Genomic DNA, 26878 nt, shown 5'->3' on the forward strand with positions numbered 1-26878 from the left:
AAAAACTACAAGGGCATAACTTGCTTACTGGTCAATCGCTTTTGCCATTCTGCCATGTAACAGGAACTCGACTGCAGCCTGGACCAAGGAGTCCCTATCCTCCAGCTTATTAACCAATCTGCAGCAACCCAGAATGGTCAGGCTTTGATCGGCCTCTAGGATGGCAAGATTTGCCTCTGGAACAGTTTCTGCTTCTTGTATCTGTGTGAATTAAAATGAATGAGTATGGAACAAGTGCAACAAAGAAGTTTTAATATGAATGGCCCATAAATGTTAATACTCACTTTCAGCAGCTGTTCCCGGAGAGTGTGATCGGCCACATCTTCTATGCTGACAGGGGCAGTTGGTAGGCCACAAAGTTGCTGGTAGAGCAGATCCGAAAAGAAATGTGGGCCCACTCCTCCGTGGACCACACATACAGAAATCATCTTGGCCACCAAGAGATACAGGTTGCTGCCCAAGGCTGCAGTAATTGAAGAGACAACAGTAAACAGTTAGTTACTGATCATCATCTAACCATCATGCAGATTAAACTTAAGTTCACATCAAATCTATAGAAAACCTGACATACAAAATGACAAGACAAATAAAAGAAAATTATACGATTGTTGATAACGTTCTAACCTTCAAGGCTCAACGTCAGTCGCCGTGCCTTTTCATGGCCCTCAAAAATGTGACAGCCATGGATGGCTTTCATCAGCAGCCGCAGGAACTCTCTAGTGGGCCCACCCTCATCCACAGACCCCTCCGAGGTGCTGTCCTCGTCAACAAAAACAACGTCCAGTTTGGCCTCTGGCTTGAAGCGTCTCCGCTGAAACGCCTGGAGGCTGCACTGCAGAATGCTGTTCCTGCACACATTGATCTGGTTGCTGGTTGGACAGTCCGTGAAGTCCACCCCATTGACCAATTTTGTCAAGATGGTTTGGAGATTGATTCTGGAAATGGCAAAAAGGTCAAATGTAAAACTTTATTTTATTAAAACAGTCAATTGGGCATGATCTCAATATAAAGTCCATGCAATTGTGTAGTGTGTAGTTTTGATGGAATAATAAGACATTCTACAAAGTTCAAATTCATCCAAATAATGTACACACAAACAACTTTGACACATACTCAGTCTCATCGGCCTCATCGGAAGAAATGGGGGACCAATCTGGAGGAGAGAAGGGGACGTCGTAGTCATCGACAACAATTATGGGTGACGACGTACTCGACGGAGGAACATTGGCTGATGACGGACTGGACGGAGGAACATTGAGTTCGGCGGAGGGCAGAGTAGGCCATTGGTCACCGTCGACCTGTTGGGAAATCCATTCCTAACAGGCAGAAAATATTAACACAAATGAGTTTGGGGGTTTCCAAATGTTTAAGTTGCACTATTAATTAAAATATTAAATTACACCTACTTCAACATCCACAGAAGATAACCAAAGGACATAAACCATACTGTTGGTTTTGATCCCCTGGTCTGAGATGGAACCACTCTCACTGCTTTCAATGGGTGTATTAGAACCAGCCTCCTGGACCTTGAATATTTCACTGGCTGCCTCATCCTGACCAACAAAGTCAAACAGAACCTGCAATATGAAAGCAATATAAATTATTTAGAAAGTTTCAGTCACTTCGTTGTATGAACAACAAAACATCAAGAGTAAGCCATTACCTGAATTGGCTCCGATTCTAGGAATCTGCCCAGCTTCACAGAACCATCTGCGAACTTGAATTTCAAGGTTATCCCATCTGATTCTGGCTCCTGACGATCAGCCAGTCGCTGAGCTCTGTCCTTAATTGCCTTACATGTACACAAAGATGTCACTGTTACTGTAATAATAGAGTGCAAAACATAAAGAAAAAAAGCTCTTGTATATAACCAACCTTTCTACGTCGTTCCTCTATGTTCTCTAAGGCCCGTTTTCTTCTCTCCTGTAATTATAAGAACATACAAAAGTCAAATCATTATAGCTTCAAAACCTGACAAAAAGAACACTTGGCCTGAGTCAAACTAATAAGCTCTCTGCATAACTGTGGTCCTAGTTTCGTGAAGCTGGCGTGTCCTGTTCCTGATGATTTTCCCATAGCTTTGTTTGATTGGATCCTTAATACGTTTCCATATCAAATTTGCTGCCAAGCCCATCAAACAAAGCTATGGGGAAATGAAACTGAACAGGAAAATAGTTAAGCCATCTTTGGGAAACTGGGACTACAGTAATGCTCAGAGACTATGGGAGGCTGTGGTGGGCGTGTTTGATTGAATACTTTAACAAGTTGCTAAATAGTACAGCACGTACATTTACACAAGAAATCTGAAAAGGATGAAAAAAAAAAAAAAAACTTGTGACGAATATGTTATGATGACGTTTAGCCTAGGGTATTATCGCTCTAAACTTATGTTGCTGTGGTTCTACATAGCAGTTGAAGAAATCGCAGATTCAAGCTTTACTTTTATGAACTTTCTGAGACATTCATGTTTATACTTCTGTTGCTAGTTTGACCACTTCAAATACTCCATCTTAATATATATAATAGCCGAAAGTAGCAGATCTACCAGTCAGTCTTGGTGACTGAGAACTTTAATCCATGCACTACAGCAATGAGCTATCCCCACTCACACAGAGCTTCTGTCATTTTAATCCTCATTTCCATGTGGTGATAATCATTTTTGAGAGTATAGCAAAGGCATGGTTGAGTTTATGCCATGTTATTGCACTGACTTTGAATGGAAATCCTACTGTCGTCTGTCCAAAACTGCAAAGCCGGTAACAATTACCTTCTCTTGGTCTGCCAACAGGGTCTGCTGATACTCTTGATCCTGCTGGGCACGTAATGCTCTTGTTTCCTGAAGGTACTATAGAAATGTTGATTATAGCATTTCTAGCAGTATGTAGTATGATATTAATGTAATATCACATTTAAAAGTTAACATGTGTCTATCATAAGAATTTAATTTACCTGGGCAGTAGAAACCACATGACTTGGTCCTGCTATTGCGGTGGTCTGTGGTGTCAGTGTTGGTTGTGGCAGTTCCTGAGATATTAGGGATCAGAAATTAATTTGCTGATGGCATTCAGATGATCATATGAGACATCTTGCACAGTAATGTAAGCAACAGCTGCAGCTATTCAATAATGGGTGTGTTGAAGGGGCTACATGCCACCCTCTACAGTGATCAGTCACTGAGCAGTGGTGATCAGCGGATAGGTGGTCACCTCAGCACAAGGTGATGTCTTTACTAGCGTGATTCAGCCTAGGCAGCAGTGATAGCATTGGGAACATAAAATACATTTCCCCCTCTAGTGACCAATGAGCATGTATAAATACAAACAGGTCAATAAAAACACATCCATACCTCTAACAAATATCCAAATTTCCAATATCCAGGTATTAAAATATAAATGCTAGATGTACACAAACTTGCTCCAGGTAGAAGGACAAAGCAAGCTACACCACTGACAAGGATTTAGTCAAGATTACTGAGTGGAGGAGGGGAATCACTTCAGTTTGGTTGGCAGTAAAAATGACTGAGGTGATTGGAAGAAAGTTCTGACTTAAGCAGGTGAGGCAAACCATCATATGACCACTATTGGTAATCTGTTAACTCAAACACTGCAACAAAGGCCCATGAGTTATTTTACACAATTACGTCATAATGAAGTAAACATGTTCATTACAATGTTTCCCAGGCTCAAATTAATCAGATTAACTAAAGCCAAAACATAATACCAACATAAACACACCCCTCCTCCTGTACAGTGCTTGGCCCATTCCAAACAGGATTGCCAGCACTGCAGAGGAGAGACGGGTGACCCCACAAACAATTCAACTTACCCACACAGTGTCATCAATAAACATCTAAAAACCCTTTCAGTCATTATTGAGTGTTAGAATGTCTTCAGATATATAGACATAAGGAAACCTGCAACACCACACTACTTAAACACCCTTCCCAGCCAGCTTGCTGGTGAATGCATTTGGAAGCAGTTGTGCAGTGTGTGCATGCAAAGTTCCTCATTAATGTCTATAGGGCACAGGTTGCCCCCGTGACATGTTGATTATAGCATTTCTAAAGTATCACATTTAAAAGTTAAGCTGTGTCTAACATAAGAATTTACTTTACCTGGGCAGCAGAAGCCATGAGACTTGGACCTGCTACTGTGGTGGTCTCTGGTGTCACTGATTGTTGGGCCAATTCCTGAGATATAGGGAAATGAATATTGTTGATGGCATTCAGATGGTCATATGAGGCATCTTACAATAATGTAAGCAAACAGCTACAACTACTCTTTAATAATGGGTGAGTTAGATTCAGGCGTGTCAGTGCTGACACATCTAAAACAAACGCACCCATTATTAATTTGCTGTGAGCCAGTCACAATTACCATGTCTTGGTCTGAGAGATCCTCTTCATCCTGCTGGGCACGTAGTGCTTGTGATTCATGAAGAGATGGTTGTGGCACTTCCTGATATAGGGAAATGAATATTGTTGATGGCATTCATTGGTCATATGAGGCATCTTACAATGATGTAAGCAAAGAGCTACAACCAATCGTTAATAACGGGTGAGTTAGATTCAGATGTGTCAGTGCTGACACATCTAAAACGAACACCCCCATTATTAATTTGCTGCGAGCCAGTCACAATTACCATGTCTTCGTCTGCCAAGAGATCGTCTTCATTCGGCTGGGCACGTACGGCTTGCGATTCCTGAAGGTACAAGAGAAATGTTGATTAAAGCACTTCTAAAGTACCACATTTAAAAGTTAAGATGTGTCTATCATAATAATTTATTTTACCTGGGCAGTGGAAACCACATGACTTGGTCCTGCTATTGCGGTGGTCTGTGGTGTCACAGATGGTTGTGGTAATTCCTGAGATATTAGGGAAAAATAATATTGCTGATGGCATTCAGATGGTCATATGAGGCATCTTACAATGATGTAAGCAAACAGCTACAACTAATACAGTACCTCCATTATTTCCACACGAGGCAATACGTAGAGCCTGCTCTTTCCAACTGCCGTTTTAAGCTCCCTCACCGAGCCAGCCTGAAGTTTTTGGAGCTTCCGCCCCTTGCCTACCCTTGCCAACTCAAACCCAATCAAATTCAAACTTATATTGGGATAAAGTTGGCAAATGAAATTATTTAATTCCGGAAGCGTCCAATTCAGTTGTATTTGTGATTTGTCACCATCCACTGGCCCAGAGGACGCATGTGCTGGTCTGCCTAATGAGAAGAAAAACAATATGCACATTAGCACTAAGATTTGTACAAGTAAAAAATAATAAAAATAAACCAGTCACTCATAGCTGTGACAGGTTGACTACTGCTTGCTTTATTATCCAATTATTGGATATTACAATGTCTTGACCTATCCACTAGCCTATAACAAGACAATGAAAAAAACTCCCTCAAGGGACTATAGCGGCTGATAACAATCCCAATGAGAGATCAGCCAGCAGGCTAAGCCTGGGAGATGTTAAACTGTATGACGCACATTAAAAGATTCAGGTCCAAACAAATGCTCAAGTTTAAATGTTTACCGTTTCCAATAAATAAATATGTAATAAATGTGCACAAAATAACTTAGTGAGCAAATAACAAAAGCAGTCAACAAAATATAACTCTACCAGCTCATCCTACCTCCATGGGCAAACCAACCAATAAAGGTGAGCAGGTGAGAGCCATTATTTATAGCTGCTGAGGCCACCCACAAAGGCACTCCCATCATCAAGGTGCCAATGAGGTGCCTCCATGAATCACTGACTAATCCAATCCAGTGCACAATACAAATATAAACCTTCATTTGGCTCCTACAGGGACCAAGGTTTGATTTAATGCCATTATCCACAGAGTTATGCAATGATGTTCATCATCACTTACAGTGCAAAGATGATACCCTACTTGAAAATGATTAGGCTATATCAATATTTTAATAATTGCTTTATTCCGTTAAAAAATGCAATGTAAACTTTACCTAATCCATGACTGGAGAACTTGTGAAGAAGTTCAGTAGAAGGAAGGCGTTCAAAATTTGGACCTGCAAGCAGGAACAGTCTCGCCTGCCAGACAGGATTTGCCGGCCTCCCACCAGATACTAAGAAACACAAAAAAATGTGCTGTAAATGCAGAGTCTCTTCTTACATTTGTACTTATACAATAGACCTTTTTCACTTGGGTGTTACAGTGTTGTAGTGCTACTTTTAGAAGTGGGGGAGCGCCCCTAGAACACACGTGCATGTGTGCAACGTGTGCCGACACGCACACACTAATGCCCAATATGAAAACATTTTGCATTATGTTATGAACAGCATTAACATATGAATTACATCAATAAATCTGAATGACAAAAATATACATGTGAGCCTATATGCATGGCAACAAGGGCATGGCAAAGGGTGCATTGTTTCCTAGCCAAATCCTACATTTGTGTAGGATGTGAATAGTTTCTAGTAGTTACAACTAAAACTTATATAATTTGTCTGACGCTTGCTCCAGTCTAATTTCCCACTGTACAATCACCAGCAGTACTCACATTTAGTTTTTCTAGTGATACGGCTACAATACAACAGGATATTATTGCATGTCTTCCATACACAGCCATAAGAAAAGCAGTGAAAGAGAGTCAACCCCTACTCTGCTTCAAAAATGCCCTAAAAGAGTACGTTCTGGTGGCTGCAATTCAAAACTGGCCCCTGTAAAAGTCATAACCTAACCCCTGCCCCCCCCCCCTTTTTTTCTTGAACTTTTTACTTACTGTACATATTTTTGTTTTTATTAGTTTTCAATTTGTAAATTGTTCATATGATGTTCTGCATAGTATATCTGTCTGTCATTTAACACCATGAATTGAGTACATGGGGAGGACCCCATTTGAAACAAGCCATTAGGCTTTCATGGGATTTTAAATCTTATTTAGTTGGCCTTGTATTATTTTAAACTGTACTTTCATGAGCATTTTTTCAGCTAATTTCTAAATAAATTATTCAATCAATCAATCAATCAATCAATCAATCAATCAAGCAATCAATCAATCAATCAATCAATACATGTTCGTGGATAGCCATAGAGATCGCACAACGCTCTTTCGTCACGAGCGTCATGGCTGAACTTCCACCTGACTTTTGCACTTTCTTCAATTACAACCCGTACATCTACATAAACGTTCAGATTTCAAATATTAAGTAATGACACCATGGCCACGGATGTTACAATCATGTACGGCCCCACAGAAGTACCCGTATATTACGTGTTGTTCAATAAAAAAATGTTTTAATCCGACCGGTGGCCATTTTCTCCGAATTTAGTATGCTTTCAACTACAACATCCTATCGGTAGGGAGGTGTGCTGCACTCTGATACATTATAACTCTATGAGAAAATTGCCGCCCATCGGATTAGAAAATGCTTTTTATTGAACAATACAGAAGATATGGGTACTTATACCTACCCGAAGTTAGTTGTAACATTCATGGCCATGGTATAAGCACTTTATATTTTCATAGTAGTGCGCCACCATGTGGCCAGTTTGGCTATTGGCCAAACCGTCGAAAAAATAACATTATGTTTGAGTTGACTTGTCTAAACACAAAGCGTTAGTCTCCCGTGTTGCTCATCAATCACAGTAATGAGTAATCATAATATTTTTAACCCCAGTATATAAACTGCTTCACAACAAATGCTGGTGCAAGTCATTAGCTACAACAAACTGCATTTTACATGCATGGATGGATTACACAGCTTATCAGGTTCTACATTCTCGTGGTTGAGGTGGAATCACATTGGATGCGATGTTATTTAGATATGTAATTCGATATTGATATTAATATTAATCTCATGGGGAGGGACATGGTCTTTCGGCGTCAGGAGTCCAGTCTGTTTCTATTCACCCAGTGCTCAGCTTGCAGCTTACAAGGGGAAAGTGAAAATACACAGGGAAACTATCCTCTTCTTGAGAATTTTGACAATAGGCCTACTGGATGGTCTAAATGTGGACTCCTTAACACAGAAACATTAGCAACCAATGTCTTGGCACTGTGTATTTGCAAGTTTGTAATCCTTCACATGTACTAGGTAGCTTTAAGCACGGAGCTCACCTAAAGAACAAAATACAATTATATTCAATATACTCTCTATCCCTATCTGAGAGGCTGTTGCTTGCCCCCCAAAAAAGATACAAGTTAACATCACATGTTGATAGCTGACTAGTAAAACATAAATACATATATGTATCGAAGTTGTAGCTGGAATAATAGCTGTACACATAAGAATTATAAAGCAATCATCTACAACTTACCTGGAGTTGCTGTGCGCCGCCGCCGGAAAAGCTGCCTTGTTATTGACAGAAGCCCTCCATCATCCGTGGCTGCTAGTTCGTGCCTTGCACGCGAAGTTGCATTAAAAAGTCTATCAAATGTAGACGAACTTTGCTGTGGTGGTCTGTCTCTTTGATCTGTCTCCATCTCTACGACAGGGTTCATTCTGCGTGTTCTGACTGCAGGTCGCTGCGGATGCCCGGTCGCTGGTAGACTGCTTGCTGTTGCTGCTTCCTGATCTGTTGTCACTCTCATTAGTAGACTGACCCGGGACCCCGCCAAAAATGTCCCGCGTAACTTCAGTCGGCAAAGATCAAAAGAGAAATGCCGCCAAATAGGTAATTTATGCTGACGTATTCATTATAGGTCGCGCACAGGTACACGTCAATACACTGCGTCCAAAAAAGTCAGCCTCTGTGTTAAATTGGCTATTGTTTTCCAAACAGGGGTCATCAATGTGTCTGTGGCAAGACTTGGCCTTGTCCTTGGCAAATATATATATATATGTATATATATATATATATATATATATATATATATATATATATATATATATATATATATATATATATATATATATATATATATATATATATGAATATAAAAATAGAATTTTGCCAAAAATGTCCACCCCTGTTTCCAAAATGTTAAAACATTAAATTAGAAAACGTTTTTATGTAAAATAAGGTATAGATGATTAGAACAAAATTAAGCTCTAATGTTTAAAAAAAAATTACAAAACCAGTACCGATATCATTTATGGACTTTGAAGGAATTTGAAGGAAGGACGTTTGAGATAACGTGCATATGTACACTACTTAGGACCATTTTTTCATTTTCTTTTTTAGAATTTTGGACAAAATAGCCAGGATGCCCAGATGTCCATAGTGCCCACCTATCCTGTATTCTCTGTAAATTGCAGGTGGCCTGGGCTCACAGATCAACAAATTGTCAAGCGACACACTTTTATCCTGTCACCACTCACCAGTATGGCTAATATATTGCAAATGATATGCTCGTTAACCCCTGCATTGCAGAGCAGAGAACAAAGAGAGAGAGTTCCATCCATGTTGGTCACTTTATTAACGCCTTGTTATAAGTAGGCTACCTGGCTGGCAGGCTTTCGTTTCATACACCCTCTATCATGTAGTACAATGCCTAATGCCAAATTCGTATGAGAACTCAACAAATAGCTAGATGAATCAACCCGAAAATGTTATTTAAAAAAAGAACAGGGCTGGCTAATCAGTAGGGCCTATACCTATTCAAGAATCAATGTGTATAATAGCTCCAATCGGAACCTCTCCCTCCACTATATAGCTCATCTCGGAGCTATACAGCGGAGGGAGAGGTTCCGTAGGGGCTATGTGTATAAATGTAGCATATATGACACACACACCAAAAAAACAAAAAACAATGCGCACATTAGAAGTGAGTTGGCTATATAATAGGAATAGGCTATGGCCAGTTTAACTGTAGTGAAGTATAGTGTAGTAGAAATTTGACTTATCGAAATAGGCTATATGAAGGTGAACAAGAAACACTGGTGAAGATGTGATTGGAATCCTTATCCATGTAGAGGGTCGTCCTCTATAGAGATACCTCAGTCTCAGTGAAAAGATAGATGGAAGAGGGACAGACAGACAGACAGTCAGTCAGTCAGTCAGTCAGTCAGGAGGACACTACATTATAAATCCAAATTCAATCCTGATTCATCCATTTGGTTCCTATAACTGACCCGCTGGGACCCCCTTAAGGAAGGACTGCGGGTCTCTGGACCCCACTTTGAGAAACACTGCACTAGTTGAACATTCACCAAAAATGAAGTGATTAAGAAATAATTTAATTGTCAGATTTTTCTCTTTTTTTAAAAACTGCAATAGATGATCTGCATAGTAGTGTATATCTGTCTGTCATATAATGTCACTATGAATTGACTACAAAGGACCCCAATGGAAACAAGGCAATGGCTTTCTTGTGTTTTTTAATTCCTGTTATAGCTGACCTTGTATTGAACTGTACTTTCATGTGCTTTTTTCTACAATCTTCTAATAAAGTATTCATCAATCAATCAATCAATGACTGGGTGAAAACCCACAATGGCTCTGTGATGCGCTCTGAGCCGTAGGTGAGTGCGTTAGGCGGTGCGCATATTTACATCCGAACGCCCAAGTTCAAGTTGCTGGGGGGGCGGTGTCATTTCACGCACGGCAGAGGAGTTACGTGGTAGTTAAACAGGAGCAGAACTACCGTGAACATTTTTATTTTATTTGTGTGTTCGTGTATGGAATACGTCGTGTGTTGAAGTGCCGACGAGGAGGCAGAGGTAAGAAACACTCGGTGTGTGTTTTTTCTTCTCAATTTGTCCAAAACACTCATTTCAAGTGTTAGTTAGCCGTTAGCAGCTAACATGGCTAATGTTAGCAGGTCGAGTAGATTAAATAGTTATTAAGTTGTACAGATGAATTAATGAGTGGGGTGCATCAGCCGAAAACGTGAATTGTAATGTGGGTACCTAAAAATACCCGACCTACAATTTACAAGTTGCCTTGTAAATGGGCTAATTTAAGCATGATGCATGCTAGCATAGCTAGCTAGCTAGCTAGCATGTTAGCTAGCTAAACGGATTTAAAGCTAGCTAGGTATCTAGTAACACACGTGAAAAGCGGTAAACAACATTGTGCTTGTCGGTGTGTGGACTTTGGATTGGAGCTTTAGCTAGTTAGCTAGTTAGCTTCGAAGTACCGTTCCTCAGGGAACTCAGAGCTTTAGCTTTTGTTATTTGTTAGCCGTTTAGATCAGGGGTCTTCAACAGGGGGTCCGGGACCACTAGGGGGTCCTTAGAGTTACTACAGGGTGTCCGCCAAATCTTTGTGTGATTATGTTTTTTTTACATTAACCACTTGAACCCTAGCATCCCTTTTCTGAGGAGAACTTTAGCCAAAAATAGCAGATCTACAAGCTCACAGAGCTTGTAGATCAGCTATTTTTGGCAAAGAGTTATAGGTGTAGAGGGGGAAAAAGAGCAGCAGAAGTTTATCTGAAACACAATTTTATTCAATATAGTGGGGGTCCCTGCTTCATCTCTCTCTCAGCTAGGGGGTCCATCAGAGCGTCCCCTCGCACTGTTTTGCGCCATTAAAGTGGTTAGGTTAAACGCTTGCTAATGTGCCATGAGTTGGCTTAATCGAGTTGTTTGTTCTTGTTCTACTGTCATTCTCTACCAGGTCACTCCAGATTCTGTGGTCACTGGACTTCAGCGTGGAGAAGTCTTCTGCAACTCTATGGAGATAGGGTTGTATGCATCTTCATAGACATCTTCATGTGTACGTATAAGCTAAGTTAACCAAATATGATTATGACATTGTGAGGTACATACTAGTTATCAATTAGTAAGCATGTTAACTGTTGTAGCTTTAACGTCATTATCCATTGTCAAATCATTATCTGAAAAGTATTAAAGCTGTCTCAGAAATGTAGTCTAGTAGAAAGTACAACATTTCCTTGAGTAAATATACTTACTTTCTATTCTACATTAACAACACAACCACTAGCATCCCTATTCTGAATCTGGACATGTCCTACTAGGTCAGTGGTTCTCAAACTTTTTAATTTCAAGGACTCCCACTTTGCCCCAATATTAGGCCACGGACCCCCATAACTCTGAGTGTAAGTGGAACCAAATGGACCCTTGGAGTTACAGACCTATGGGTCCACTTGGTTCCTAACTGACCCCCTGTAACCCCCCTCAAGGAAGAGCAAGCTGCCATTGAGCTTGTTCAATGGCAACAAGCTCAATTGAGCTTGTTCAATCTGCTGCCATTGAGCAACTTGATCAATACCAGCAGATAGTCGTTCAGTGTCTTGCTCACAGACAATTCAAGGCAGAGCCTGGTATTGAACCAGGAACCTTCCAAATCCAAGATGGCCACTCATATCTCCTGAGCAACTGTTGTGATGCTAGATTTGTGAAGTTATGTTTGCCACATGATCTGTCTTTAGGATGTAAAATCTTCCATTCCATAATGTCTTCCATTATCAAATCTTGTTTTGCAGGTGTATGCAGAATTCAAAAGAATCACTGCAATTGATTTGAAGTGAACATTGCTCTCAACTTTGGATGAGCACACCAGAGGCCTTATTCAAGTTAACCGCTCCAAAGCACACCACCCCAGGCAAGAGAAACTGAAGGTCCCGTTGGAGAGCCTGGAGAGCCTAGATGACCAGGTAAGATACGAAATGATGCCCACATGAGTCTTTACAAAGGATCCCTGGCTAATAAGCCAAATATACCTTAATACATTATAATTGTACTGTATAACTAAAATGTCAAATTAAAAACACCTTAAATATTTATTTTAGAAATAGTTCATCTTTCACTCAATGGAGGCAATGGCCGTCGCAAGTTGATGTCATTTGTCCATGTGTGGTCTAGCCCTATGGACTGCATGTGCAAAAAAACCATATTTAAAATATTGATTTGATGCTCATATTAACCGTAGGAAGTATTAAGTTGTAAGACTGTAGTAAAGTAATTTCTCTATGGAGAATAACATTGGGTCATCATAGAATCGTCTCGTATAAGAATTGTGGTCCAAAAATAAACAAACTGTCACAGCGATATTGTCAGGGAGGTGGCTCTGTATCGTTTAGGATAGTCAGTCACTCATATTTGAAACAGTCAGTTTCTGGCGAAATTTTTTACTAATTCGGCGGAAGTAACATTAGTGTTTTCTCACCGTCAGTTGATGCTTCATATCCATAAGAGTAAAACCGCCGGGATCATTTGTTTATTTTTGGAACACGGTTCTTATTGACGCGATATTAAACACTTCTTTGGGAATTCAGAAGGGGGGGGGGACGCGACCTAGGTAGGATGTGTAAATTACGTCAGACTTCGGTGCTCTACAGAGAGCAATTATAATGTATTAAGGCATATTTTGCTTATTAGACAGGGATCCTTTTAAATATCTGAAAATGTTATGTATGAATTTAAAAATAAGCATTTTTATGTGATATTATTATTTCTATAATACTCGTATAAACCTAAATGAGGGGGGGGGGGGCTAGTACAGATCATGGGAATCAGTTAACTTATATGGTTTAAGTGGTTATAAAGTATCTTTATTTTTATTGTAATTCCCACATGGTTATCGGCACAGTCCTGTCTGGTGTAGAAAATCAATGGAGAAAGCATACAATGTTGTCCAGTTATTTGATTCAAATTGTAACTCGTGTTAGTACAAAGAACTTGTACTCTTCATTTAAACCATTGGGCTCTAAAGTATCAAGGTTGTGTATCCACAGTGCTCTCTGCAAAGTCATTTATTAATTATATATCCACCCCGAGGTGAGGCTGGGATTTTTTTCAATTCCACAAAATTTGAGGGATGCTGGGGAGCCATGATTAGTTTGTTTGTAATGCCTGGCCATGGCATGTTGTTGGTGCGAATAGCAGTTTTATGCTCACCAATAAGTTTAAGTGGTCTCTTGGTTTGACCAATGTAGTCCATATTTTATATTTTTTGCCAGTCCGTGGATGGGTGAAGAATTGAGTGTTCGATGAATTTGAGCAAAGTTTCCACATTTATAGAAGCCCTGTGGGGGATTTAGGGAGCCAAGTAGGGGGGGAGGGTGCATTCATGTCCGAGTGGACAAGACGGGCTCTGAGGCTTCTGGAGCATCTGAAGGAGATAAGAGGGGAATTAGCATATATTTAAGTATTAAAGTAGGGATGTTCTGTCAGTGTGTAGAGCTCTATGGTATGCTGAGTCTGGTCCGCTTGGTTGTAGCCTCTTTCTACAAAGCGGTTAGTGAGGTCTTTAGCTTAAATCTGTGGTAGAGCTACTGTTTCTTCTAAGATGCAGGTATTGGCCAATAGGGATATTGCGAATAAGGTGTTTAGAATGATAACTATTCACTCTGAGTAAGGTATTCCTGCTGAGCGGTTTGCGGTAAATAGTAGTGTCAAACAGACCATTACTTTTAAAAATTGTGAGGGCTAAAAGTTGATTTTGTCATTGTTGGACTCCAAGGTAAAAGTTAAGGACCCAGTGGTGGAGTTGACATACAGGAGAAAGGTTTGCAGCTCATCTATTGTGTGTGCCGGGGGTGTGTCTAAGTAGTGGGAGATGGCATCTAGACCAACATCGTGCAGTATGCATGTATAGACTCTGTACATCAAGTGAAGCTAAGATAACATCAGCATTATATTTCAAGAACATCAGTGGTGTCCCCAAGAAAGGATGGCAAAATTAGCACATGTTTTCTCCAAAAATAGTCAACATATTGAGACAGGGGCTCAGTGAGATTGCCAATGGGGCGGTTCTCTCAGGTTTTGTGGATTTTTGGTACACCATAGATTACTGGGCACACAGTGTGATCTTTAACCAGAAACGTATTTTCCTTGTCTGTGATAATGCCTCTCTTGTGAGACGCATCAATAAAAACATATCTTAGTTTTGACATTTGCGGTAGGGTTTGAGGGTAGGGGAGTGTAATGGTTGGTATCCATGAGCTGGCTTGTTATACCCAGGTTATATTTATCAAGGCTCATGACTACTACTGTGCCACCTTTATCAGCTGGGCGTATAATAGTGTATTTTCTTAATTCAAGGTTGTGTAAGGTTTCAGTTTTGGTCATATTGGGTTTAACTTTATTTTTTTGCAACTTCTACCAATTGACCAAAAGTGGTGATGGAAGGACTAAGATTCGATGTGGGGAGAAAGGATGACTTTTTAAACGGGGTAGGTTCTCTTTCAAATAGGGTAGGTTCTCTAGCAGTCTCAGGTACAGATTCATTAAAATAGGGTTACAGTTACTGACAGTGTTACTGTTAGACATTAAGTAGGTCTGGAAAAAATATTTAAGGTGTAGTATACGGAGAAACTTAAACGTGTCTAACTTGAGAGTGAAGGGACAAGGGGTCAACAGTGTTTATGTAGTCCTTTACTGAGAACAGTCTTTTCTTTTTCTGCTTTACAAACAAGCTAATCATGGCTCGGCATCCCTCAAATTTTGGGGAATGGAAATAATCCCAGCCTAACCTCGGGGTGGAGATGTAATTAATAAATTACTTAGAGAAGCACTGTGGATACACAACCTTGACACTTTAGAGCCCAATGGTCTAAATGAAGAGTTGAGCCTTTCATGTTTCTTGTAGACAGTCCCTGAGTGTTCTTTTAAATGGCCTTATATTTCTTGGCCCATATTTTTGTATGTACACCGTTTTCAAATTGTGTATGGCATTAAATGGATACACTATATTGCATTTAATTTTTTTTAAATGTTAAATAGTCCATATTTCCAGAGCCACCTTTATGCTAATCACCACTGATTGTCGCACCCTTGAGACTGTGACGTGTAGTACTATAGCAATCCAGGACTCTTTGGAGGCCCTGTAATTGAAATGAGTGGACTTTAAATCCTTTGACGAGGAGCCATTGGAGGGCAAGTCTGGTGCCAGCAGCCGCGGTAATTCCAGCTCCAATAGCGTATCTTTTGCTGCTCCTAAAAAGCTCCTACAATTACCATTGGCTTATTGAGAGCACAGTCCTCTCCTACCTCTGATTTAAATGCCTACCTAGACGCTAGAGATGCACGATATTGTTTTTTGGATACCGATACCGATACCGATTATTTGCTGGGTCATATCTGCCGATACCGATCCGATACCGATATATTATATATCATATTTATATTGAGCTCATTGCTGAATTTTTTTATTTTAATTTGTTTTACTGGTGAAAGTTGATGGTAAACCCTCCTCTCCACTAACCCTACTGTGATGAAAAATATATTTATGGAATAAATACATTAATTATAATTATATATAAGTAACAAACTTAACTATGACATCATTTTTGTATGCTATAAGCCATCACAGAATTATTTGAATCTTTGTATAACACAAAACCATATGTTATGTGGCCTATGGAACTAAGATCATTGAATCTAGTTTGTTATTAGTGTTATTCATATTGTCTTTTGCCTAAATTAATTAGCCTCTGGCCCTCTGCTCTAAACAATAAAGCCCCCCTTAGCTCTCCCAATCACAACTCCCTGGAACTACCCGTGTGTGTGTGTGTGTGTGTGTGTGTGTGTGTGTGTGTGAGAGAGAAAGAAAGAGACAGTGAGTTTAGGACAGGGACAGCTTGCTTCGTACACTACACTACAGATTGTAGGACAACAGGATGTCAAAGACAGAAACATTACCAGCTGAGAGTTAATTTGTGCTCATTCTCTGTGGTTAAATACACAAGCAGCTTGCTTGTTCAAAAGCAGCCGCTGGTTGCACTCGAGTCGAGTAACGACTAACGAGTGTTTGTTACGTCGATGTTAAATAACGAGGCAAAATATATCCTCCGCAGTATCCCTACTCTAATCTAATTTAAGATGTACAAGAAACCCTCTGACTGTTCTGGGTATGAACTATGGACGTGAAGAGTTTGTTTGCTGTTAGTTTGCTGTTAGTTCCACTCTCTGTGCAGCCTAGCCTGCTCCGCTGCGTAGTGCAGCAATGCACTGTCTGAGCACGCTGGGCAAGACCTGGGATGTTGGTTGTCTAGGAAGTTGACAACCGGAAATGGTTGAATTTGGCGGAAGTACCGCCCAAGGAAATGACGTTGATGCTTTACAAATCTGTTAACATTCTCCGTGAAAGAAACGAGTGTTGTGATTGGTCAAAAATATCGTTTCCGGGGGAAACGGAAATACTGTCCACTCAGGACTTCCTAGACACTCGCTGCTTTAGGTCGTGTCCAGGCTCTTCTTTTCGCAGATAAGTGAGGCTGGGACCGAGGCTACTGTCTGAGAGACATTGCATGTAGAGCGTGTGGAGGGGGGAGGAGCTACAGCTGTGCTCTCTTAAAGAGACAGAGACAGGCAGACAGACTGCTCTGCCTCTCGGTCATTTTATTATACAATATCGGTGAATTTAATCGGGTTTATTTTGAGATCGGTTCGGTACAGATATGGCCGATATGGGCCGATATCGGCCGATTCCGATACGTTACCGATTATATCGTGCATCTCTACTAGACGCTGCTCTGTATGACTCTGAGGAAGGTCGAAAGACCGAAACGTCGGTCACTTTTTACACTTGCACCTAAATAATAAAAGGCTTAAAACTCGCCGTGCTGCTCCAGTGTTGATCTCTTCTGCATCTGTTATCCCTGCCCTTGTGATGGACTGGACGTTTTAGACTGAGGTGCACCGGTAGACTGCCTTTGTTATAACATGTTATTTGTACGCAGACCACAGATATAATCAGGCACAGGAGGGCGGTGGCACTCAAAGGACTACAGTTCTTTCTTCAGGAAAAGTATCCAATTGTTAAAGGAGAATTCCGGACAAATTAAGTGTTATCTTTGATGTCTCGTTACTCACCTACCGATGTGAAAAGTAGCGTTCTTTTTTTTCATATATTCCCCTGTCGTCATTTTTTAAACCCCCTCCGTTGTCATAATGGGAGCGCGTGGCTAAGGGAAATTCGTCTATTATAACCGACGCAAAGTTGTTTTTTTCACTACTAGTATTCATAGTAGAGTCTCATGATAGTCAAACATGCGTTGAAACTATCTGCGAGGCTGCCGTCAATGGCGAACGATTTAACACTGGTTGCTTGTTTCCAGATTCTGGCAACACGAGTTGCCAGGTTCTGGAAGAAACAAGCAACCAGTGTTAAATCGTTCGCCATTGACGGCAGCCTCGCAGATAGTTTCAACGCATGTTTGACTATCATGAGACTCTACTATGAATACTAGTAGTGAAAAAAACAACTTTGCGTCGGTTATAATAGACGAATTTCCCTTAGCCACGCGCTCCCATTATGACAACGGAGGGGGTTTAAAAAATGACGACAGGGGAATATATGAAAAAAAAGAACGCTACTTTTCACATCGGTAGGTGAGTAACGAGACATCAAAGATAACACTTAATTTGTCCGGAATTCTCCTTTAAGACCTGTCAGGTAAATCAACATTTCAGGCATCAAGGAAAAAACGTCCCTCATTGTCATTTGGCGATATTTCTTAATGTTCTTAAAGGGGTAGTTCGCCCCCCAAATAACTTTTTTTCTATTGATTACTCACCCCATGGAGCCTTGAATTCATGGATATTTATTTGTTTTTGTCGCATTCCTTCCTTTATTATTTGATTATAATAAATTTAGCCCCATTGATTCCGGTAGGAGACACAAATGCATTTGTGTCTCCTACCGGAATCAATGGGGACACATTTATTATAATCAAATTATTGGCTTAGGAATGTGACAAAAACTAAAACATATCTATGAATTCAAGGCTCCAGATGGTCAGTAATCAATAGAAAAAAAGTTATTTTGGGGGTGAACTACCCCTTTAAATTTTTTTTATGTGCTCCAATCTAGAGACGACGTGGACAGGCACACCGGTGGCGTCCGTATGGGTATCCTGGAGATCTTGGCGCTTCAAAGAGGCCCAGATTCGGCACTGCAAGCTGGAGTGGTGTTGGAGGATGTTCCAAGTGCCTTCGCTGTGCTCTTTGGCCTTATTTATGCTCTCCACATTGAGTATCCTCCAGGTTGTAAGCACTTCTTTGAGGCTGTGCAAAAGATTTTCCTGTCTCTGGATGGCGACAAATGTTCAGCACACGTTCAGACACTGAGAACCAAACTCTCTCAGCTATAGACACAATGTTTTGCCTCATGGATCTGATGTTTTGAAGTTGAATCACAGACATCAAACTATCTCGGGTATAGACATTTCTTTTGCCAATTGGATGTGCTCAGTCTCAGACTTCTTGTGCGACAGCCTTACCCCTTGTGCCTAAACTTTTGAAAATAGCCGCGGATCTACATCGACACGTTGTGAGCTTGTAGCTTTTTTAAAATGTTTTTCATTTGCCTCAGGGATAGACACTTAATTGTTTGCCGCATGGATGCTGTTTTGAGGTTGAGTGCAGTGCACTTTATTGCTGCCTGTATTATTGATTCTAAGTAAAAAGGTTGGAATGGCTTATTTTTGTATAATTTGTAGTACTGCACACTACAAAAGAAAAGCACATTTCAAAAAACATAGTTGTAGATTTTATAGGATATTTTTTCAGATGACTATTTTGTAACTTAAAAGATCTATTAGACCATAAGTGAACTTGATATTTTGAAAAAGCCAAAACAACAATAAGCCAATTGAACCTACTTGATCATTGTATTCTTTGAATTTTTGTCTCACGCTCAGTCGGGTGGTCAGAACGCTCAGGGCTGCCGAGATCCAAGCACCTGTTTGGTGAGTGGGTAGCCTTGTGTTAGTGTGGTTCCCTTATGTCCAGTACTGGACCTTTTGCGAATTGGGACAGAAATTCCTACATCGTAGTCCACCCTGTCGGGACGAGGCCAGCTGTGGATGTACAGAACATAAACGCCTTTCCCCTCTGGTGTTTCAGAACGTTTGCAATGTTATCCCCTAATATGTCTAAAATTGATTGGGTTTGACTTGGCAAGGGGCACAAGCTTCAAAAGCTATGGGCTTGCTCTGTGAGAGCTTAAAATGTCTGTTGGAAAAAGCAGGCTCTACATATTGCCTTGTGTGGAAGTAATGGAGGTACTGTATTAGTTGTAGCTGTTTGCTTACATCATTGTAAGATGCCTCATATCATATGACCATCTGAATGACATCAGCAATATTCATTTCCCTAATATCTCAGGAATTCAGTCCTCCTTGGCCCCAATAGCAGCCAACCCCCTATTCCACCCTTCTTTGAATGATGGTGCCTTTTCTTTTTGGTCGTCACTTGGTATTGCAAATCTCAGGGATCTATATATTGACAATGTATTTGCCTCTTTTCAGCAGTTGTCTGAAAAATATTCTCTCCCAAATCAACACTTTTTTCGGTATTTGCAGATTCGCAGTTTTGTGCGCAGCCTTAAACCTGCATTTCCAAACCTTCCAGAGGCCACGCAATCTGATTATTTTTTAACTCCATTGTTGAACACTAAGGGCATGATATCTACTATGTACAGTTGTATCTTCTCTTTGCGCCCTACTTCAATACAGAATATTAAGAATAAATGGGAGGAAGATTTGGGAGAGGAAATTTCTGAGGATGTTTGGGATGATATTCTGCGTCTTGTTCATACTACTTCTATTTGCGCAAGGCACGGGTTAATCCAATGTAAAATTATCCATCGTGTACATTTTACAAAAGTGAGATTATACAAAATATATGGTGACGTGGATCCCCTCTGTGACAGGTGTCGCTCGGCCCCTGCCACTTACATACATATGTTCTGGTCATGTCCTTCCTTGTGTAGATATTGGACTGAGATCTTTGACACTATCTCAGAGAGTATCGGGATCCCAATTGAACCAACTGTAATGACGGCTATTTTTGGAATTTCTCCCCCTACTCTATCACTACCGAAATACAAAGCTCACTTGGTGGCCTTTACCACTCTCTTAGCTAGGCGTTTAATTCTGATGAAGTGGAAGTCCTCTGCTCCCCCATCCCATCTTCACACTGGATTAGAGATGTACTCCACTTTATCAAATTAGAGAGGATTAGAACCACTTTGAGAGGCTCGGTATCAGTTTGGAAAAACCTGGGGCCCCTTCCTTGCACTGGTAAACAACTTGCAGTTCCATGCTGTTCCAGACTGAGTATAGGCATGAATTTGAGTATATTGAGACATGATCTCTGACGCAGTTGGGTTATTCTAGTATGTCTTTTATTGGGGAGATATGCGTGGGTGTATTATGTTCATCATTATATGTTTTGCTTTGTGGGGTGATCAAGCCATGTTTTGTTTTGTTGTGATGTGTATTATGTGGTATGTTTGTTTATTTATTATTCTCTTTCTATCTGCACATTTGTCCGTGTGTTGTCTTTGTTTGTTTGTTTTGAAAACTTGATTCAGGGTATATCCTCCTTGCTGGAGTAAGATTGTACAATTTATTTATTTTTATATATTTTTACTTTTGATATTGACTCTGCAATATACTATATTATATATTCTCTGAATCTTGAAATAAACAAAACGGTGAAAAATAATAATATCTCAGGAATTGCCGCAACCATCAGTGACACCAGAGTTCCTTCTACCTCATCTCTGAGCCCACCACAGTAGCAGAGCAAAGTCACATGGTTTCTACTGTTTCATTTCTCTTGTACATTCAAGAATCATGAGTACTAAATGGTGCATTTATATAGCGCTTTCATCCAAAGCGCTTTACAGAGATTGTGCATTACATTCATACACTGATGGCGGAGGAAACCATGCAAGGCACCAACCTGCTCATCGGGAGCCTGGTCAAGGGGTTCAGCATCTTGCTCAAGGACACTTCGACATTAACTCTGGGGGAGCCCGGGATCGAACTGGGAACTTTGCGGTTCACATCCGGCCTCTACCCCTGAGCCACTGCCGCCCCTGTACTACATGCCCAGCAGGATGAAGAGAATCACCGGTCCCTCTTAGCAGACTTACTGATATCCCTCCCTCTGTGCACCCTTAGTGGGCCCACTCTTCGCAGCTCCAACATTGCACCCACATTTCTCCAGTCCTTGATGACTCAAAGAAAAAATGTTTTCTCTATATCCTTGCCCACTTCAAACTTGACACTTAAAGTTGTGGTTTAATGTAGGCCAATGCCAATGTGTTTCTGTTCACAAAAGGTTTCCAGGTTTAAACCATTGCACTTTTGATTAAATGATGAAATGTTTGTGCACCATCTGTTCAGTAGCTTTTGCAATGTACACTGTTCTAAAGAAAAGTGACTGAATAAAATGAAGTGAACATTTTAATTGATCACCATTGTGTTTAACCTAACATTTTTCATATCAAGGACCCTTAAATGGACCTCCATTTGATTATTGGTCAGAGACACAAATAGCCTATGAGAATATTGTTATTGTTAGAATAGGCCTATGATTTTGACAGTCCATGACCAGTATCTCTAGCCTAAGCCTATTGCTTGTAGAGTGAACTGATCAGAACAGCCATTCTCCTAATCTAGGCTAATTTCTGTGTTAATTTAGGATATTCTGGCATGTTTAATTATCAATTTGCGGGGGAGCCCCTTAATGGCCCTTGTTGGTCCCCGGACCTCATGTTGAGAACCACTGACCTAGGCTACAACTGACATTGATATAATTAACCAACATGGCTCCAGTGTGATCTGGATATGGAGAGGACATGTGTAACCCTAAACAAAGGTGAGGATTGGACTAATTTCAGACAATGGCGACATTAACATAATAAATGTATTTGACAATCAGCGTGGTCATTTGCTCGTATAGGATTATACTGAAGCATCAATGAGCGTTCGATCTTGGGAACCCATAAAAAAGGGAAAACAGCGCCCTCTGCTGTTTTTTTTCCTTTGAATTTGTTAGTGCAGCTCGTAATCTGTTGAGACTGAGAGATTAATGAGCGTTAGATGACAGAAATCTAACTTAATTGCTTGTTTTTACGGTAGTTTATCTGACCGCGCCGTTCGCCTATAATGAAACGCCACTTAAAAAGCAGGGAACTTAAAGCAATGTAAATGTGAGCGACGCAAACGGCGCCACGGCGGCCATGACACATTTAACGGACCAATCAGAGTCCACGAGCCACTGACGTAGGTGGAAGGAAAGCGATCATATTGCAGTTATAGATATCTAAAACTGCATTATGGATAGGAAGAATTACAATTACGGATATCCATAATATAAATACAGATATATTGAACTGTATTTTTCCTAGCACAATTGCAGTTGTGGATATCCATAATTCGATTAGTACTAGTCATAATATGAATTGTGTTATATTTAATTACATTGTGGATATACAAAATGTAATTATGGAGGTCTGGAATGATTTTTTAATTTCGGATATCTAAAATGGTAGTTTGTCCTAGTAAATACTGCATTGTAGATATCTGAAAGAGTAGATCCTCCTAGTAAGAATTCTATTGCAGATATCCTGAATGTTGGTTATAGATATACAGAATGCAGTTACGGATATCCGAAACTAAAAGCCCAATACACATGAATGGGAAAAGTGACGTCATTCCTCCTAGGAAGAATGACGTTCCGGATATCTCAAATGACAGTTCCTCCTAGGAGGAATGTCATTATGGATATCCGAAACGTTAGTTTTGACTAGGAAGAACTGGATTATAGATATCTATTATACATATCCAGTCTAGCTATTAAATGTTAAAACGGCTACTTGTATTTTTTTAATGATTTCAAGATTAATTTTGACTAGGACAAATACAGTTTTAGATATCGTGAAATACAATTTCTACTAGTAAGAATGTCTTTTGGATATATTTAATTAACATTATGACTAGTAAGAATGCAGTTTTTACTAGGAGAAATGCTATTTGAGATATCTAAAATATAATTGTAGATAGTCAATCAACCCTTTTATGTTAAAATGGCGTCTTATCTACCTGTCACCAGATATCCATAACATATTTATGTATATCTGTAATTGTATTGTTCCTAGTCATAATACTAATTGCAGATATCTGAAATTACATTTGTACTAGTAATAATATGAATTGTGGATATCCATAATTCCATTTGTCCTAGTAACAATGAATTAATGGATATACTAAATGTAATTACGGAGGTCTGGAATTATTTTTTAATTTCGGATATCTAAAATGGTAGTTTGTCCTAGTAAGAACTGCATTGTAGATATCTGAAAGAGTAGATCCTCCTAGTAAGAATTCTATTGCAGATATCCTGAATGTTGGTTATAGATATACAGAATGCAGTTACGGATATCCGAAACTAAAAGCCCAATACACATGAATGGGAAAAGTGACGTCATTCCTCCTAGGAAGAATGACGTTTCGGATATCTCAAATGACAGTTCCTCCTAGGAGGAATGTCATTATGGATATCCGAAACGTTAGTTTTGACTAGGAAGAACTGAATTATAGATATCTACTATACACATCCAGTCTAGCGATTAAATGTTAAAACGGCTTGCCATATACGAGTCCCCGGCTTCACACGTTGGGTCAAAGCCACTTCAACTGTACTGTTCTTTCCTTGTTCGAATGCCGTCTCTTCCTTCAGAAACTGACTGGGAGAGAGAGGGCATGAAATAAAGGGTGTGGGGGTTGATGTCTGAAGAGCAGATTTGGAACAGCTGGTTCTGAGTTCTGAGTCTTGTACAGAAGCAGAGGTGACACATGGGCTTGCTTTGCGAGGTGCATGTTTCTGAAAGAGCAGTGGCGTAAAGTAACTAAGTACATTTACTCAAGAATTGTACTTCAGTACAATTTGAGGTATTTTTTTTACTTTACTGGGGTATTTCCAATTTTCAATACTTTTACTTCTACTCCACTACATCTCAGAGGCAAATGTTGTACTTTTACTCCACTACAATTATTTGAAAACTTTAGTTACTTGTTATAAATGATTATATTATAAAACTAACCACTTTAGCCCCATTTTATACCTTGGCTATTTGAAAATAGCAGATCTACAAGCTCACAACGTGTCGCATCGCGACGCGTTTAGAGCTTGTAGATCTGCTATTTTCAAACATTTTGTACTTTTACTTTTGGTACTTTAAGTACATTTTGATGCCAATACTTTTGTACTTTTACTCAAGTGTAACATTTTGAACACACCTTGTAGCAGAGTATTTTTTATGTTGTGGTATTGCTACTTTTACTTAAGTAAAATATCTGAGTACTTCTTCCACCACTGTGAAAGAGCACATCTTGCCAGACATATGCTCACAGAAAGTGAGGAGTATAGATGTCCCTGTACAGATTCCCTGTATGACAGGAAGATGGACTGAAAGGTTCCTTATAAAATCGGTATCATGCCGAGTCACTCTGCCCTCAGTCATCTTTCATCCTTTGTGGGTGGCACAGAGAGAGGGAGGAGGGCGGGCGGGGGGAGTAGAAGTAGTTTGGTGGTCAAGAGAGGACAAGAAAGAACCATATGGGCAGACAACTTGTAGTTATTTCCATGGTGGTGTGGCATGTTGTTGGCTGTCTACTGAATGTGTTAATGTGTGGTTGGCAGAGATGCCTCCATTTGCTTATGTTTGGTGCCTAGTTTGGAAAGCAGTTTCACTGTATCCAGTGACAGAAATACATTTGTACACATGCCTTTGGGGAGTGTGCGTGTGGGTTGGTAACTGAGGAGGTAGAGAGGAATGTGCTCTGTGTCTTCAGAAGCGTGGAGGAGTTCATCCTCCCCTTTCTCTCCCTTCTCATCTTCCCTCTTTTCCGGGGCCTTATGGAAGCTGCTGCAGAATTAGCCCAGGGCGTTCTCACTCTCTCTCGTTAACTCCATTGGATTAAGGGGAGGAATCCCTTGGCTGATGAGCTAAGCTTTTTTTAAATAAAGTATTAGCCTCCTAATTGCTTCTTGAATGTTCACAGATAGTTTTTTACAACATACACATTGTACATTTTTGTATGGCCACTAATGTCTGTATCATAAACCTGTTCATTTATCAAATTATTGCTAATCTTAATAGCCAAGTTTAACATAATTTACCTGCTGGCAGTAAAAGCCAACAGCATGCAGCCAGCTTTGTGTTGATTTGAATTGTGTTGATTAGCCAACATCACTGCCTGCAGCAAGAGAAAATGTATCACCTATGGTTACTGCACACCTACGGTTGGGTAAATTCTAATTATACATGTATGTGATGTTTTCTTTTTCCCTTTTGATTTGTTTCAGGAGCCTTCTGTCGGTGGTAGACACCTAGTGAGTGTGACGGCGTCTCTCCAGGTAGGACACCCCTAGTGGCCACAGGGTCCATGAGGTAACGGCGGAACCTACCCCTCCATCATCACCCTTGCTTCACCTCTCCCCCTGTCCCTCCCCTCCATCCATCCCTGCTGAAACTGTCCAGCCATGGGTCAGAAGATCTCTGGTAGCATCAAGTCGGTGGATGTGCGGGGCGAGCCCTCCTACCGGCCGGTACGCCGCGAGCTGCGTGGCCCGGACTTCTGCCGGCCCCCCAGACTGGACCTGCTGTTGGACATGCCCCCGGCCAGCCCAGAGACACAGCTGCGCCACGCCTGGAACCCTGACGACCGTTCGCTCAACGTCTTTGTTAAGGAGGACGACAAGCTGACGTTCCACCGCCACCCCGTGGCACAGAGCACAGACTGCATACGGGGCAGGGTGGGTTACACCCGGGGCCTCCACGTGTGGAAGATCCACTGGCCAGCCAGGCAAAGAGGCACTCACGCCGTGGTGGGCGTGGCCTCCGCCGAGGCCCCTTTACACTCGGTAGGCTACACGGCCCTGGTGGGCTCGGACTGTGAATCCTGGGGCTGGGACCTGGGCCGGAACAGACTCTACCATGACGGGAAAAACCGGCCCGCCTCCACCTCGCCGCCCACCTTCCCCTGTTTCCTAGAGGCAGACGAGTCGTTTGTGCTGCCGGACTCTCTGACGGTGATCCTGGATATGGACGAGGGCACGCTGAGCTTTATGGTGGATGGACAGTATCTGGGCGTGGCCTTTAGGGGGTTAAAGGGCAAGAGGCTGTACCCCATCGTCAGTGCCGTGTGGGGACACTGTGAGGTCTCTATCCGCTACGTTAATGGGCTGGATCGTA

The 26878-nt window shown here is 40.8% G+C and overlaps 1 protein-coding gene across 4 annotated transcripts in view; it reads left to right on the forward strand.

The window, feature by feature from the left end:
- Window positions 1–26878, forward strand: part of LOC308085604 (SPRY domain-containing SOCS box protein 4-like) — a 121673-nt gene that overhangs the window by 64409 nt on the left and 30386 nt on the right. For all 4 annotated transcript variants that reach the window (XR_013933191.1, XM_080428820.1, XM_080428822.1 and 1 more), the window contains one exon: window positions 25990–26875. Coding sequence is in view for 3 of the 4 variants with exons in the window: in XM_080428820.1 (XP_080284946.1) it covers window positions 26167–26875 (709 nt within the window). In the remaining variant the exon portion in view is untranslated. The remainder of the gene's footprint in view (window positions 1–25989; window positions 26876–26878) is intronic.

Source organism: Gymnoscopelus braueri, assembly GCF_963280865.1.
Source record: "Gymnoscopelus braueri genome assembly, chromosome: 5".
Taxonomy (NCBI): domain Eukaryota; kingdom Metazoa; phylum Chordata; class Actinopteri; order Myctophiformes; family Myctophidae; genus Gymnoscopelus; species Gymnoscopelus braueri.